Source organism: Pleurodeles waltl, chromosome 11 (assembly GCF_031143425.1).
Source record: "Pleurodeles waltl isolate 20211129_DDA chromosome 11, aPleWal1.hap1.20221129, whole genome shotgun sequence".
Lineage (NCBI taxonomy): Eukaryota > Metazoa > Chordata > Amphibia > Caudata > Salamandridae > Pleurodeles > Pleurodeles waltl.
Window position 1 is genome coordinate 475466136 of NC_090450.1, and position 18216 is coordinate 475484351.

The 18216-nt window shown below is 44.8% G+C and overlaps 1 protein-coding gene across 1 annotated transcript in view; it reads right to left on the reverse strand.

The window, feature by feature from the left end:
* Nucleotides 1-1743, reverse strand: part of LOC138265791 (probable E3 ubiquitin-protein ligase RNF144A) — a 145819-nt gene extending 144076 nt beyond the window's left edge. Inside the window, exon 1 of the mRNA XM_069213824.1 lies at nt 1533-1743. Coding sequence (XP_069069925.1) covers nt 1533-1638 — 106 coding nt within the window. The 5' untranslated portion in view covers nt 1639-1743. The remainder of the gene's footprint in view (nt 1-1532) is intronic.
* Between the last annotated feature and the right edge of the window lie 16473 nt (nt 1744-18216).

The following is an 18216-nucleotide window of genomic DNA, read 5'->3' on the forward strand; positions in this document are numbered from 1 at the left end:
CAGACACTAAATTACAAAATAGATCTCTCCAGCAGGGTAATTAATATATTAACTAACCTGAAAACTGTTGGGTACACAAGGACTTGAGGACTCAGACTGTTGGGCATGCCAATCACCTTTTATTCCCCTCAATGTCTCCCCGCTCAAGGTCTGGACCATGTCCATGAGCGCTACTTCCAGGGCAATTTGCACGCTCACCTTGCATCACGTGACAGTGTTGTGTGTGCTCTGCGAATCACAAGAGCAAGCCAAGGCTGGTGGTCTGGCAACTGTGATTGGCTTCTATGGTGATAGTGCTGCCCACACTGCCCAGTGAGTGACTGCACTGCACCAATAACGAGCCAAGACGAGGAGTGCTGCTGACATTGCTGAGGCACCGCCCCAGCTTCACTAAATGCACAAAATGGGCTAATATTCATCCAAAAAGAAGGGATCCGCCATTTGGGTTTTTCTTGCACAAATGGGAAAAAGTCGCCCATTTGTGCAGGAAATGGCCCAATCTGGCATCACTGTTGCCAACCACTCCCTAAGGGCTGGACTTTACACCCACCTCACACCCATCCAACACAGGCATCACCGGTCAGGTGACCTTGCCAAAAAAAAGGGCCCGAGTGCACGTGCTCGAGGCCAGTTCTCTACCCTACCTGCTGGTGTCTGTGCAGCCATTCATTATAAGCACGTGGGCCTAGGGCCCAGAACACTACCGTTATGAGCAACCTCCTTCCTATTCAGACAGGAAATTACCACCGGACACTGGAAAAGAGCACACACTGGCTGGATCATCCAAAAGCATGGCGCATCTCTGCATAAATCAACCGTCACCCTCATAGCGAGAGTACCGAGGAGCCAGGCCGAATGAGGACAGCTCAGGGGTCCGCTAAGCAGTGAACTATTCCCAGTAGTCCATGCTGGACATGGAAATGTCTTGTGGAGTTAACACAGCTGCTTCAAATATATGTGTGTACCCAGCCAGTGTCATGGGATAGTACTGAGAAGATAACTCTTGTGACAAATATGCTGCAAACGCAAGGACATGCTATACTTTAACCTGACGTTCAGTACTTTAAGGTTGCAATTAATGGTTCCTTTTGGGAGTGATAAAGACTTATTAGTGCTACATTACTCAATAAAAGCATTTGGTGTTTAATAGTACATGCCTTATCTCTTAGATGCTATCAACACTTGGAAAATAGGAAACTTTGGCCCAAAGTTTAGTGACCTTTATTTCAGGGGCGATAAAGCAGTTTCAATGCATTCTTCGAGCTTTTCATTGCTGAAAAGGGGGTATTTGTGACATTACATGAACTTCATGTTTCGTTTTACTCGTCAGTAAAGTGTCACTTTAAGTGGTGCACATTTGGCAGAGGAATGACAGTCGTAAACACACTGAAACCATGAAAAAGTCACACATAAGCAGTTTAAAACTGAGCAGCTATGTGTAGCTCCCACTTTCATGACAAACAAATACATAAAAAAACAGCTTTCTGAAAGCGATTTACAGTTCGTTAAAACAAATTAAAAACGTACCGTACCTGCAATATCGTCCCTTCCCTTCACAAATTTTAGCTCAGCCTGATCCACGTGACGGAGTGTTGAGGAGGCCATGGAACCAAGGGAGCAGAGTCGAACTGACCGCATTCGCTAGGGGGCTCGTTTTTGGATAATCTGCTTTAAAGTTGTCCGTTTTGTGTAAACGGTTTGTGTGTAGAAAGCAACTCAGCAGTCACTGGGAACTCCCTGCCTTTTTCAAAATTCCACGAAGAAACGAGCACTTTCACTTTCAATCTGACTCTGTGTTTACTCTGCCGTTCAGAGAACAGGTAGCTTCTTGTATATGTATGTCTGGAAATCACTTGGGTTTTCTAGCTATTAGACGATTCGACAATTATTTTGAACCCTACTGTTGTCATCTTTGAAGACATGCATTTGGAATGCCAATAGGACTTCAGCATTTTGCTTTCTGACTGAAACGTTATAAAAAAAAACGGCAGCAGTGAAAAAACGCAAGAACAATTGAATTGCTTTTGGTGTGCAAAACATACATGAGAAAAATAATTTAATGTGTTTTTATTCAGAGAACTTCTCGGTGTAAGATAGTCTGAGAACTTCATAGAAGGCGGAACACCAACAAGCTAATAGAATAAGGTGAAGAAGAAATATTTGCTTAGGTGGAGCAAAAGCCCATTTAACATAAATTAAGGTTTGGGACAGATAGGTCATGTAGACAGACAGCTGAGCTGTCAAGCCAAAATGAATGGACACAATCATACCCCATTTATCACAGTAACTGGACCCACTATCCCATTCAACTAAATTGTTGCTTGTTAGCAATGTATGCTACAGGGAAATAGGGTTTGTAAACAATGCCAATGTCACTGATCACGGCTAACAAGACCACTATCTCTTTACAAGAGTGTTTGATGGAATTTAATAATTTTTTTGGGTTTTACAAAACATATCTAATTGTCAAATTTTCATCCACATCTAATTATTTTTAAAAGCCAACCAGCTGTACAGCTTAGACTTGAGATTTGAGGGTGTGACTCTCAAATTTCCCAACTAAATAAGGAGTCCATTGCAGAACGGAGGGGTGTGAAAACCAGGTTGTGGGGTAAACGGGGGTAGTAGTGATCTGCATTTGGTGGACCAGTGTCTATAGTTGCAAAATGGGTGAAAAACATTAAGTTTGAACTCTACCCTGAGCGATTGCCAATGGTTGACTATTTGCAAGCATTCATTCCAACACCTTTTGGGTATTTAATTGCCAGTAGTATGCCTGGAAATCAGAGACTGTCACAGCTTTCCAAGCCTAAAACTGCTAATGTTTGTGAATTCCAAAAAGTATTAATTTGCACCCATTCAAGGAGTACTTCTGTGGGTGCGCATTTACTACTTTCTTGATAAAGCAGTCACTATATAGATCAAAACATTCTGCTCCAAAACATGAACAAGTTAAAAGCTCTTAGTGAAATGAAAGCAATGAGAAAAACATAGCAGTCCCAACTCAAGACCCTCTGACCCAACTACCAAGTCAACCATGCATGTTGGGGTGTCACATCCTAAACTCCCCCCTAAAGATAGACCCTTTCCATCCCACCTGGGCCTTGAAGTTCACCCTGTGAACTCATGGCTCTGGTCACGTACAACACAACAACTGGGTGCCTCTGCCCTGGATCACCCATTTTGAATGTATCAGTGCACACACTCTTCTTCATCTCTGCAAAGAAGACTTCATGGTAGAGTTGTCAAACTGGTGCATGTAGGCAGGGCTCCATTTTCCCAGCCCTCACCTTTTAAAAATCATTTTATCAAGGTATTGACGGCCCCATTTACTGAGCCTCAGTCGCAAACAACGATGTGTGCTCTAACACATTAATAGAGGAAGCCAAGCCAGGGCCAAGCAAAGTGTCTGCCTTTGCTCAAAGAGCCTGTGCCTGAACCAAGTAATGAAAACGTTTGCCATGTATATAGTGCAACAACAAAAATGTAAAAATATGGTACAGTCTCTTCAAAATGAAGAAAAACCCTGTTTTCCTTTGACATGCAGAACTGTTTCAGCTTCGTACATAAGATTATATCCCAGCATATACAGACAAATATGTCATTGTCTCGACACCAACGACAATGCCATTAGTGAACTAAGGTTCATCACAGTAGTCATGTAAACCCTATACATGGCCTATTATTATAGAAGAAACAGCATTATAGTCTATTAAATCAAATGTAAGACGTGCTTGAACAGCGCGGAGCCTGAACTAAGCTATATAAAATTGCTCTCATATATCATAATAAAGAACAAGCACTGGTAAATACATTAGGCTTCGCCAAAGCTTTTTTTTTAAATGACAAGCATTCACAGGGAGATAAGGTAAACAGCGTAAACGGTCTGCTTGTTTACTTAATCTCCCTGTGTATGCACGCATTTCAAGTGTGCAAGTTAAATGCAATCTTGATATGCTGAAATGTGTGCAGCCACAGGGAGGTTAGGTAAACAGTGCAAGCGCTGTGCTTGTTGACCCAATCTCCCCGTGGCAGCACGCATTTCAAGATTTCAAGATTGCCTTTAACATGCATGCTTGAAATACGTGCAGCCACGGGAAGATTAGGTGCACATACATGCACTGTGCTTGTTGTGTCGTTTTATAGAAACACAGGGGCATATTTATACTCTGTTTGCACCGAATTAGTGTCATTTTTTTTTACTCTAATTCGGTGCAAAACTAACTCCATATTTATACTTTGGTGCTAGATCCCTCTAGCACCAAATTTATGGAGTTAAAGTCATTTTTTGAAAGTGGAGACCTACTTTGCCTTAATGAGATGCAAGGTAGGCGTTCCCGTGCAAAAAATGACTCTATGGCCTTAACGCCATATTTAGGGGCATATTTATACTCTGCGGCATATTTATACTCTGTTTGCACCGAATTAGTGTCATTTTTTTTAACTCTAATTCGGTGCAAAACTAACTCCATATTTATACTTTGGTGCTAGACCCATCTAGCACCAAGGCCCTGATTTAAACTTTTTTTGCACCGCATTAACGTCATTTTATGACACAAAAGTGGCGCAAACTTACAAAATATTGGCCCTTATTTATACTTTTTGCTGCAAAACTGCACTAACTCAGTTTTGCACCAAAAAGTTTAGCACCGGCTTGCACCATTTCTGTGCACCAGCCGGGCACCATATTTATGGAATGGTGCAAGCCGGTGCAAAGGGTAGGCTAGAGTTTTAAAAAATGACTTTAGTCGGGTGGGGCTGGCAGTATGGAAGAAGAGGGTTTAGCACCAAAAAATGGCTTTAGGCAGGTTAGAGTAAAAAAAAAATGACTCTAACCAGATTAGCGTCATTTTATGGTGCTAAACCTACCATGCCACATGACTCCTGCCTTAGAAAAGGCAGGAGTCATGTCCACCACCCCAGTGGCCAGCACAGAGGACAGGGTTCCCCTGGGCATGACCATTGCACCCAGTGCCATGTATGGGGGCCCATTTCAGGGCCCCCTATGGCACTTTCAAAAATAAAATGCACTTACCTGTACTTACCTGGGATGGGGTCCCCCATCCTCGCAGTCCCTCTAGTGTGGGTGGGGGTGCCCCTAGGGCCTAGGGAGGGCACCTCTGGGCTTATTCCATTCCATGGTGTTCCACCTGCCCTGACCCAGGTCTTAAAAAATGGAGCAAAGCAAACTTTGCCCCATTTTTTGACCCCTCCTCCCTCTCTTGCACCATTTTTACATGGGAGTATAAATATGGTGTTAAGGCCATAGAGTCATTTTTTTGCACGGGAACGCCTACCTTGCATCTCATTAAGGCAAGGTAGGTTTCCACTTCCAAAAAATGACTTTAACTCCATAAATTTGGTGCTAGACGGGTCTAGCACCAAAGTATAAATATGGAGTTAGTTTTGCACTGAATTAGAGTAAAAAAAAATGACACTAATTCAGTGCAAACAGAGTATAAATATGCCCCTTAGCATCAAAAAATGATGTTAATCTGGTCAGAATCATTTATTTTGACTCAAAACTGCCTAACGTCATTTTTTTTTAAGCTAGCCTACCCTTTGCACCGGCTTGCACCATTCCATAAATATGGTGCCCAGCTGGTGCTAAAAAATGGTGCAAGCCGGTGCAAAACTTTTTGGGGCAAAACTGCCTTAGTGCAGTTTTGCACCAAAAAGTATAAATAAGGCCCACAATGCGATAAAGCAACTGGGGCAAGATGAGGGAAAGGCCAGATCCACAGTCCTGCCAGGCTGCACTGTAAGATTAATATCCTCTCTAACATAAATATTACTGCGGTGAAACCAGAGGCTTCTGAGGTTTGACATGAGCAAATGTCAACTCTCTGAAGCCTCGCAGGGTATGGGCAGGGCTTTATGGGTTGTGGGCATTCTGAGACAGAGGCGTAAAACCAGCCCTCGGGTATTTTACACGGAAAGAGAATACATAGAAAAGCATCAATCATACTTCAAACCACAACATGTCACTCTGTGGACAAGCAAATAATGCACTGGGCTATTGTGAACTGAGGAAGTTAAGTATGGGTGCCTGTACCACATGTTTTGAAGATAAGTAAGACCACAGCAGAGGTGTGAGAAAGACTCATGGGTCGCATGCGAAGAGAGTATTAGTGTACCACGTATCATGGACGCTGCAGCTCCAAAGGAGGCCTGAACAAACAGAAAGTTGCATCCAGCTCAGGTGCACACCGGAGAGAAGGAATACTAGTATGCTGCCCATTATCGGCAACAAAGAGAGCCGCCTCTACAGTAGTACCGTCTGCTTCATGGAATGACAAAGACACCGCAATAATTCGCCCAGTCCTGCTCTATTCACACATCAACCCAGAGATCATTTGGTGATTGCTCACAATAGCAAAGAAGTTTGTCAAAAGTCTGTGAGTGTTATGTAATAAAGAAGTTCTGCAGATGAAAAGGAGTACTTTGGCCTCGGGACACTGATAAGAAAAAACAAGCATTGATAAATGCAGGAAATAGTGCTAAAGCCAATAAAACTGAGGAAAAGTAACTGGCAAGCACAGGAACCAATGAAAAGTAATAAAAGCAGGGGGTCGGGATGTGAGCTCCTTTTAAGATTTCTATTAAATACATTAGATTTCACAAGCACAGCGTCAGCGCTGTGCAGGCGAAACCTAAAAAGGAGTCTTTGAAATAAAAGATTTTCTAGGATAACACATTTTTGACAAGCAGGGAAGCCAGTATTGATTCCAAGTTATTTGGCTTCACATTTTGAAATCCAGCCACCAGATGTATGCTTCTGGCTCTCTTTCACTCCTGTTATTCAACAAAGACCACTGTTTTGTCTTTTATTCTTGCCAAACAATGAGAAAAACCAACACAGAAATAGCAGAACTGACTCAGGGAATCCAGACCCATCAAGCAGGCCAAGAAAGCATTTATTTGGGGGGGAGGGTTGCACACCCCAAACACCCACCCAGAATCTGCACCCCTGAAGCCAACGTTGTAGCAAATGGCCCAGATTGATTGATGGGGGGCGGTAACCGAAGATGGTGATTGGAGCCAGGAGAAAATGAGGAAATACAAATCATATGCTTAACATAGTAATTATCTAACCTCTGAAAGGAATTTATTATTTCCCCTGAGATGTTTAAAAACTAAAAAAATCATGTTTATCTCATGTTTTGCCATTTATGATTAAAGTAGTTTGCTCAAGACTTTTAGTTGATGGTAACATGCACAGCATTTCCACTGCGTGGCCCCCGAATATGAGTTGTACAGTACAGGTTGGGTAGTTACTGCAGCTGTGTGGTAACACCCCACCAGTACCATGTGTAGGAAGCTGCCCTGGTTTGTAGTGAGTACCTTGGGTACTTACACTTTATACCAGGTCCAGTTATCCCTTATTAGTGAAATGTAGTAGTGTTCTAGCAGCTTAGACTGATAGAGGTAGCTATAGCAGAACAGCTTAGGCTGAGCTAGGAGACATGCAAAGCTCCTGCAATACCACTTATAGGGCCAGATGTAGCAATTTCCGATTTTGCGAATCGGAATTTGCTAGTCGGTGCGACTCGCAATTTCCGATTCGCAAAATCGGATGCAGTACGGTGTCTCAGACACCAACTGCGAGTCGCTATGGGGTCGCAAAGACCCACCTCATTAATATTAATGAGGTGGGTCGCATTTTGCACCCCCATAGCGAGTCCCTGCACTCACAGGTATGGTGGCCTGCTGAAGTCAGCAGACCTCCATGTCTGTGACTGCTTTTTAAACAAAGCAGTTTTTTTTTTTTTTTTGCAGCCTGTTTTCCTCAAAGGAAAACGAGTTGCAAAATAAAAAAAATAACAAAACCTTTTGGTTTCGGTTTTTCAGAGTAGGCAGTGGTCCATTGTACCATTGGACCACTGCCTGCTCTGAAAAACCCTTATTGGCAACATTCACAAAGGGGAAGGGTTCCCATGGGGACCCCTTCCCTTTTGCGAATGGGTTACCACCAGTGTGACACTGGTGGTAACTGCGAATTGCTTTGCGACCGCATTCGCAGTCACAAAGCAATTTAGCATAGCGATGCGAGTCGCAAATAGGAAGGGAACACCCCTTCCTATTTGCGAGTCTCATTCACAATTTGCAAGTCAGTACCGACTCGCAAATTGTGAATGTGCATCGCAAAAGGCATTTTGCATGGCGCAAACTGCGATTTTCGCAGTTTGCACCATGCAAAATGCTTTCTACATCTGGCCCATAGTTACACAATACTTATACACAAGTAAAGACAATACTAAATGTTACCAAAAATAAAGGTATTTATTTGGGTGGTGAAGGTACCAAAAATATCTTAGAGACAATACTCCTTCTGGAGGTAAGTATTATGCACAAAATTAGACAAGTAAATAGTCATAGAACAATGCAAACAATAGGAAATGCTATAAAATGCAATGGGAGAAAATGGGTCTAGGGGCAACACAAACCATGTACTAAGAAAGTGAAATGTGAATCACGAAATCCCCCCTAGACAAGTGTAGTGTGTGCAGAATCACTGGGAGAGTTAGAATACAGTAAAGGTAAGTAAATTACCCCAACCCAGAGCCCAGAAAAGCAGTAGTAAAGTACTGCAAGTTTCCTTAGGACACACTACACCTCGTTTTGGGGATTTTGCAGCAGCCAACCAAGTCTGCAAAGAACAACTGCTGGATTATTGAACCTGAAGATCTGCAAAGGAAGGGGACCAAGTCCAGTACTCAAAAGAAGTTCCAGGAAGGACAGGAGCCCCTGCCAACCCAGAAGAGGGTGCAAAAGAAGAGTCCACAGTTAGTTGAAGACTGCAGAATTGCACCCTAGGAAGATGCCAGTGGGTTCCTACATGATGCAAAAGATGTCCCACGTAGTGAAGATCGTTGCAGACGAGACTTCATGTTGGAAATTGCCAACAAGCCTTGGCAACACCAAAAGTGTGTTTTGCTTAAAAATGGCACTGGATGGACCCAGGAGGGACTTGGGGCCTCAACTCTGTGTGAGAAGAAAGAGGGGATTTTCAGCACTTCAGAGAGCCCTCAGGATACCAGCCAGCACCCCCAGGAGTAGCAGGATCCAGGTTCAAAGGAGGTGTAAAGTTGCTGACTTGGAGCTGAGGTTGCTGAAGAAAAGTGTCTCTTGTAGACACTTTGTTGCAGTTACAGGGTTTCTTGGAGCAGGCTGCGGTTGAGCTGAGGTCAGAAGAGTCTGAGGTTGTTGCAGAGGATTCCTGAAGTAAACTTGCAAGCAGAATCTGAAGAGAACCCACAGGAGAGACCCTAAATAGCCCTAAGAGGGGGATTGGCTACCTCATCAGGTATGGACCAATCTGGTGAGGTCTCTGACGTCACCTGCTGGCACTGGCCAGTCAGAGCCCTCCAGAGTGCCCACACACCTTGCAAAGCAAGATGGCTGAATTCTGGGACACACTGAAGAAGCTCTGAGCACCACCCCTGGTGTGGTGATGGACAGGGGAGTGTACACTCCCCTTTCCTTTGTCCAGTTTCCTGCCAGAGGAGGGGAGAAGGGGTCCCTGAACAGGTGTAGTCTGGTTTATGCAAGGAGGGCACCACCTATGCCCTTCAAAGCATTCCCCGAGGCTGGGGGAGGCTACCCCTCACTAGCCTGTAACACCTATTTCCAAAGGGAGAGGGTGTAACACCCTGCTCTCAGAGGAAATGCTTTGTTCTGCCCTCCTGGGACTGGGTAGCCCAGACCCCAGGAGGGCAGAACCCTGTCTGTGAGGTGGCAGCAGCTGTAGCTGCAGTGCAAGCCTCAGAGAGCTGGTTTGGCAGTACTGGGGGTCCATGGTGGAACCCCCAGGATGCATGGAATTGGCTCCCCAATACCAGGTTTGGAATGGGAGGACAATTCCATGATCTTAGACATGTTACGTGGCCATATTCGAGCTCCCATTGTGAAGCTACATATAGGTATTGACCCATATGTAGTGCACGCGTGTAATGACATCCCCGCACTCACAAAGTCCGGGGAAATGGCCCTGAACTATGTGGGGGCACCTTTGCTAGTGCAATGTTGCCCTCACACTTAGTAACTTTGCACCTAACCTTCAGCAAGTGAAGGTTAGACATATAGGTGACTTATAAGTTACTTAAGTGCAGTGAAAATGGCTGTGAAATAGTGCGTGCACTATTTCACGCAGGCTGCTATGGCAGTCCTGTGTAAGGGTTTGTCTGAGCTCCCTATGGGTGGCAAAAGAAATGCAGCAGCCCATATGAATCACCTGGAACCCCAATGCCCTGGGTACCTAAATGCCATATACTAGGGATTTATAAGGGGGGTCCAGTATGCCAAATGAAATTGGTAAGTGAAGTCACTGGACTACAGTGACAAAATTAAAAGCAGAGAGAGCATAAGCACTGAGGTTCTGGTTAGCAGAGCCTCAGGGACACAGTTAGGCACTACACAGGCATACACATTAGGCCACAAACTGTGAGCACTGGGGTCCTGGCTAGCACCTGAGATGGATGCTTTAACATGTCAGGTATCGTTGGCCCCCCATTATAGAGTCCGAGATCCTTGCAACTGTCTCCCTAATGGGTGTCTGCCTCCAGCGATGGCCCCTTTTCCAAAGGGGGGCTGCTAAATTTCCTCGCTTCGATCCCGCTAGTCTTTACACTAGTGCTGACACTAGCTACTGCATCTTGAAGGGGGGGGTTGCTTCTTCTCAATTCGACCCCTCTTGGTCAATCCTGCACCAGTGTTGGGCTTTCCCCATGAGCACCAGAGGGCCTTCGGCACCATAATAAGGCAGTGCCCCTTCCGCCGTCTCCACAGCAACACTCCTCAGCCTCCGAGCAGCTCCCCGGTCAGCAACCGCAGACCTGAATCCCAGCACGGCTCGGGATGCAAGGCTGCCACTCCTCCGCGGCTCCGCGCCCAGCAGTGCTGACGAGCCCAGACAAACAGAGCAGCCACCAAACGATCCCCTATCCCACGTGGGGGTCCGCAATTCCAGACTCAGCACTTCGTGCTCTCTGTTCAACTTGCCGAGTGTAAGTGAATGTCCACATCAGCCGCTCACACGGCCCCCATCTTTCTCCTGCTTAGGTTCTATCTGATTTCACCCCTTCCACAAAGACAGAACTCTTCTATGTTCCCTTGTCAAGAGAACACAAAACAGAAGAGAGGAGTTTGTAACTTTTGTGTTCACTGTACTATGTATGCTTGACACTGGAACAACATGTTCCGCCAATACCTTTTCCACTATGTAAAGTTGTGTAATAAAACTGTGCCTTTCCACACACTTTATTCCCCTACTCAAAGTCCATTATGCATCAACAGTTTGTTCACTCAGTGTTCCCTGTTAAGTGACCCCACCATTTTCCCAGCACCTGTCTGTAGCCACAGCTCCAAACTAAAACCACAGTAGTTAGAAATTCAGCTGTTTCTCTCCTGGCATTTCTGAGTCTTTGTGCACCTTGCTCCTCTGAACCAGGAGCGTGGTATACCTTCTCCTTGGTTGGTTTCTTCTGCCTTCAGGTATATGCCGACCTTGATCTCATGACCAAGTTGCTATTTGTCAGCTCAAATGTCCTCTGATGTAGGTGCTCTGTTCTCCATGCACTGACATTGTACAGTACTCCTGCTGGGGCGTTTATCTGCAATCCTGTAGGCTTGGCTCCACCTCCTCTGCCGTGTTGCTCCATCTGACACTTCCTCAAGGCTTCTGTTCACCTCCTCCTTCTGCACCTGTCTCTTCTCTCCAATACACCATTTATTCTTCACATGCATCATTTTGACTGCTGCCTCTGTAAGTGGTTGTCCCACTACTTCCTGTGTTGTTTGATAATACTTGCCCTAGTCCTTCATTTATTTTACCTGCCTCCAACCTCTCACAAGCATAAAAATACATTCCACCATAAAAACTCAGAAGAAAATACCCAGTTTCTGAAGCTTTACCTTTAAAAAGTAACTGAGGAAGGAACAGCATACCTTGCACGCCACAGATCTGACCAGAAGTAGGGAAATCACATTAGAACTACAAGGATTAATGAAGACAACAAAGGCTCACTTCCTGACACTGAGTCCATGCCCTTTCCTTCCTGTCTTCACCTCCAGACTATCCCCACTCCTTCAAAGCATGGTTGTTAACTCATGTTGTGGTCTTGGAGGCAGCAGTTCTTACCTGACTGAAGAAGGAGGCCACAGAAGTGGAGTCTCCAAAAGAGAGAGGTACAGGATTATAGTCCCTTTAAATCCAATGAAGAACAGAGGCCTTTTGTTTTATGTTATGTTGATTTGTATAGCACACTAATCACTCAAAAGGGTATCCAAGCCCCTGGGCAGGTGTGTAGTTGTGTGGTGCTCCAGGTGCCTAAACAAAGAGTCAGGTGTTCAGCTTCTGGCAGAACTCAGGAAGTTAGGAGAAGGCTCTGATGTGTTGAGGGAGGTCGTTCCATGTTTTGGGTGCAATGTAGGAAAATGATTGACCTCCAGTTTTGCTTTTGCTGATCTGGGGTGTATCTGCAAGTGAGAGTGAGGTGAACACAGGTGGTGTTCTGGATGGTCTGGACTATGTGTAGAAGTTTTTTGGAGATTTTGGCATAGAAAGTGTTGCCGTAGTGAAAGACTGCTGGTAATGAGTGCTTGCGTGATGGTCCATCTAGTGTTGTGAGGCAACCATTTGTAGATCTTTTGTAGCATGCATAGAATGTGGAAGCAGGAGGTGCACACTGTGTTAACGTGAGCTATCATGTTCAACTTGTTGTGTAGGAGGATCCCTTGATTTCTTGCATTGTCTGTGGGTGTGGATGTTGTTCAGAGCTTTAAAAGCCACCAGGTGGCGTCTGAAGGGGAGGTTTTGTTGCTGAAGACCAGCACTTCCGTCTTGACTTAGTTGAGCTTCAGGCAGTTGGTTCACATCCAGTCTGCTACCATCGTCATGAAGGTGGTGAAATTGGTTCTGGTGGTAGTTATCTTGTCCGTGAGGGAGAGGATAAGTTTGATTTTATAGGTGTAGAAGATTACAGGGATATCTGGTGATCAGATGATGTTGGTGACCGGTGTCATGTATGTATGTATATGTCATGTATGTGTTGAAAAGGGTGGGGCTGAGGGATGATCCCTGATGTGAGGGGTAGCAGCCTGACTGTTTGGGTTCTTCTTGTATGGAAGGAACAGATTCATTTGAGAGCAGTTTCTTGTATGCAAATCTTGTGGACCCTTTTGATGGTGGTGTTGTGGGAGACAATGGTGAAGGCTGAGGAGAGGTCGAGCAGGATGAGGGCGTCTGTTTATTCTTGGTCCATGTTAATGTCTTGGTGGCTACGGTTAGTGTTGTTTCAGCACAGTGGTTCTTTCTGAATCCTGATTGCTTGTTGATAGCCTTCTCAATCACTTTGGTTTGATAGGGGAGCAGGGAGATGGTTCTGAAGTTGCTCAGTTGTTTTGGGTTGGCTGTGGTCTTCTTAAGGTCTAAGTGCTATTCTAGATTTCTGTGTTGTTAATCTGTTTGTCTGGCAAGATAAGTTCAAAATTCTGCACTCCTCTCCATGATATGGGCTTTATAATCAACATCCAAAAGTCCCAGCTCACTTCGAAACAAAAGTTGACTTTTTTGGGGGGTTGTGTTTGACACAACAATTATAACGGCCTTCCTATTGATAGAATCACAGATATTTGGGATGATTCTCAAGTGTCTACCTCAAGGTCATACCCTGGTCCTGCAAGTATTTTGCCTGTTAGGCCTCACATACATTTACATCCCATTGCTGCCTCATGCCAGTTAGAGGTGGAGGGCTTCCAGTGGAGTCTGAGCAGGTAATGGTTTCAATGTCAAATCAACATCATGGCTAAGGTACTAATCTCCGAGTGAGTGCATTAATATCTGCACTGGTGGATGGACTACTGTGAACATCTGAGGGGGTCGCACTTTCAGCCTCAGAGAGAGATCAGTCTTGTCTACAATGTAGTACACAGATCTCTGATAATAGAGAGAGGTCTTGGCACAGATGCCAGTGCATTTTCCTACGCTACTATGCTGTTAGGGTTTGTACACAGCAAAGAGCATGTCCCCTCTCACTGCACTAGTGGGCTCTGTAATAGCTCCCTTTTAAACTTACTATTGAAAGCCTTTCTTGTTATCTCACCTTCCCCCCCCCCCCCAGGCTTCTGTGTATGTTGTTTAATGTGCTGTTTTGTTTACACATTGGGCCTTGCTTTTACCAAGGCTTCTTTAAAATACTCCTCCCTAGGCCATGTGTTAATCCAACTCATTTGTATAATAACTGAAACTCTGCACACCTTTCAAGAACATGTGCAGCATGTGAGGACCACACCCAGCTCTTCAAACCACACCCAGCTCTGCACACCTTCCAAGAACATGTGCAGCATGTGAGGACCACACCCAGCCCTTCAAACCACACCCAGCCCTGTCTATAAAAGGCATCCCCCGAGCCTCACCCAGTGCTTGTGCTCGTCTACCTCCCGCTTACCTGAGAACAGATCCCTCGGCGCTGGCACTCCTGCTCTTTACAGACTTTCATTGACTTCAATGGGCGCAGCTTCTGGCTCTTCCTTCTTCCGGTTTCCGGTTCCTCCTTGTTTCAGCCTCTCTCCTATGAGTAACCTGCAAAAGAGAAAGAAGACAAGGTTGGACTGATCAGTATCTCTTGCCAGCAACAAGTAAGTGCAAAACCTTTTATTACCTGAAAGAACTTTGACAACAATTTCTGGATTCGTGTATAGACAATTTGAAACGAAATACCTTCCACGAACATTGTGATTCAAACTCTTTGTTACAAGAATATTTTGCAGAACTTTGTGAAGCAAACATTGTTTTTTCTCATGGAACTTTTAAGAATCGAACAGTGGAAACCATTAACAGCAAGGCAAACAGTAAATCAAGGACTTGCACAAATTACATGCTGTATTTTGATGTAAAAGTACAGTATTTGTTTTATAAAAGATTCTGGAAATATGGGAAAAGTGAGTCTGCTATTGGGAATTTAGGCTTTAGTTATATTATGATGAATGTTTGATATTGGTAATTCTGATAACGGTATTTGTTTAATGTTTTAGAAGCTTTACAGTAATAGAAAACACATCCCAGAGCAGTAACACATTCCAAACCTGGAAACTAGAGACCAGGATCCAAGAGGTACTTTTAGAAGAGAATTTCTAATAAATAAAGGGATAGTCAGGAACCCATTTAGGAATAGGTTGCACTTATCTGTTCTTTGTTTATGTTTCATTAGGCACCAGTTTCTACAGAAGTCAGAAAGGGCCGCAGATTTGTGCAGCACTTCAACAGTGGAAACGCAAGAACGGTGTTGTCTCTCTTTTTTATTTTATCCACTTCCCCCCTTCCCTTGAGCTTCTGTTCTTAGTGCACTGTTTTAAAAACTAGTGTGCTGGAACAAGCAGTTTCAGGGTGGGATCGGATTGTCTTCAACCTCCATCAGAACTGAACAAGAACTCAGGTGAGCTGGGCTTTGACATATGCACTGCTATCAGCTGGTGGAGTTGGGGAAGTGGAGAGGGCAGCTGTTTTGTACATGTTACTACATATGCTTGTGACCGTGGAGAGAGGTTTCAGCTGAGAGATCTGTCTCTGTCTACACCCTACTACACATGGCTGTCTTCATAGGGAGACGTTTGAGGGAGAACTGAGTGTGTCCTCATATTCACATATGCACACCAGTTCTCCAAGACACAGTTGTCAACAGAGAGGATACTCCATTTTATACCCTACTATGGACATTCATCACTATGAAGAGAGGTATGAGTAGAGAGAGCTGTCTCTAACCACAGCCTTTTTTGTACCTGTGTTACTTTGGGGAAATGTCTGAGCTGACAGGGTAGTGTGTCTCCATACCCTAGTCTCTACAGTTGTTATGCAAGACAGACTTCTCAGCATAGAGGTAATGTCATCCCCACACCTTACTTCTACTTCTGTCATCATGGGGAGAGCTGTGGCCAGAGACCTAGGACCTAACTCGCACACCCATTATCCAAGAGATGGAACAAGGAGGGGTCTGTGTCACCCCACATTCTACTATGCAGACTTCCCATCCATGAGAGATGCATCAGCAAGAAGGGCAGTTCCTCCCACAGCCCGCTATGTATACCTGTCAGCATGGGAAGAGGTATGAGCAGAGAGGTAAGCTTTTCGCAAAGTCTACTACAGACACCTCTCACCCTGGGGAGTTGTGTTAGCTCGCCAGGCCAATCCCTTCCCAGTCACTCCTGCTTATCCCTCTTGCTATAGGGAGAGGTGTCAGCAGAGAGGCCACTCTTTGCCCACACCTTACTACACCACCATGTTGTCCTGGAGAAAGGTGTCAGTGGAGAGGACTGTGTTTCCCTACACACTACTGTGTGTCTGTCATCCTGGGGAGAAGGTCCATTGGACTGGCAAATTCACTCCCACAACCTAATATACAGGGCTGTTGTCCTTGGGAGAAGGTTTCGTGGAAAGGCCAGTACCTCTAACACATTGCATTAAATTGAGAGCTCTTAAGTGTAAGGTGACTACTTTCAATACCCTACTATGTATACTGCTGAGCCTGGGTAAAGGTGTGAGTGGAGAGGCAGTGTCTCTTCACACCCTGCTCTACATACTGGTTACCTTGATGCAAGGTCACAGTGGATAGGCCAGTTCCTCCCCGTACTCTACTGTACACAGTTGTTGGCCAGTGTCAGTGAGAACCCAGTGTCTCCTCATACCCTACTACGCACAGTTTTCATACTATGAAATGGTTTGAGTGGCGAAGCCACTTTCTCTCCACACTCTACTAATGTGGAGTATGAAGCGTAAGTATTGTAATGAAGGAAAGTCTAAATTCCTACCCAAAACAAATTACAATCTTGCGAGACTTTTGTGCGATCAGAAAAAAAGTAGGGAGTAGAGAAAATCTTTATCAAGAGAGAGGTTTCAGTGCAGAGGTTTGTGTATGTGCGCAGGCTAATACACACACATCCTACAATACAGAGATATTATGCATGAAATATAGGTTACATGTTTAAGCTCACAAGACTCTTGTGAGAGCTGGACAAATATACAAGCGAGGGCAGGCATTTGGGTGCTCTTGCTCGCACAAATTCTTGCAGGTGTCAGTATCCCTAAAAAAGCATATTCACGGCATGAATCATCCACATAATGTTGAAGGAGGGTGGCTTTGACAAGATCCTTTGTGTTTATAGTGTGTAATGTCCAGTTACACATAGACCTGGGTGCTATCCTTGATGTTATTAAGGAAGATCTTGATCCTGTCTATGGTGAAGTGCACTCAATCTCGCCTACAGACACCTGGCATATCAAACTGGATTTTGTAATTATATATAGAACCCATGCCATGGTCACGAAGAAAGACAGAAACAGTTTTAGTGACATGGTTCTGGGCTTTCTTAAACTTAGGACAAAACTTTTTTGACCACTGACATTTTTGCCTTTGACATACATTAGAATATACAAAGGCAGTGTGAGGTCAGAGAGACATCAGTTGTGAAAAGGTCTAATTCATTTGGATTTCAAGCACAATCACTGTGATTGTGTCTAGGTCATTTCACCACAGTGCACTATCATCATGTCTGGGTGCTTACTAGGAGTGGGCAAAAAGGCTTGTTCCGTCGGCGGAATTGGAAGAATGTAGTAATTTTGCATCACTTTTGTAGCACAGAGTTCTGGAAAAAACATAAAAAGGGTACATGTCTACCAAAAGAGGGCACTGTTAGCAATTTACTGTCTTTTAGCCCCTCACAACAGTTCCTGCAATGCCGCCATCAGTCCTAACAGTAAATCACTAGCTTCACTGTTACCTCGACTATTGGCAGTTGGCCAATAGAGAAAGGGACAGCACCTTACAACACATACACCTATAGCCCTGCATTCCATCCAGTACTCAGGAGACAACACTGCTATAGGCAGCTGGGGGCAGGTGCATGCACCCGATTTCCCCCCTGTGCAGCCCTGCCCCCAAGGCCATGTTGGAGACCGTTCCTGCTGTAGACCTACTCGGAGAGAGCCTAGTGTCCCGAGACACCTGCAGAGGTGGACATGTGCTTGATTGCCTCGACCGCTGGTGCCCTCCTTGGGCTCTTCTTTGGCTGCAGCCTGAGCAGGCCCTGCTACAAGGTCACTGCCAGTCTGGATGACTTCTAGGAGCACTTCCGCTGCAGCAGAGAAAGCACTCTGGCTCAAATACTACACATGATACTCCAACACTTGCTAATTTACCAGAAGTGTTGAAACAAATTCAAAAT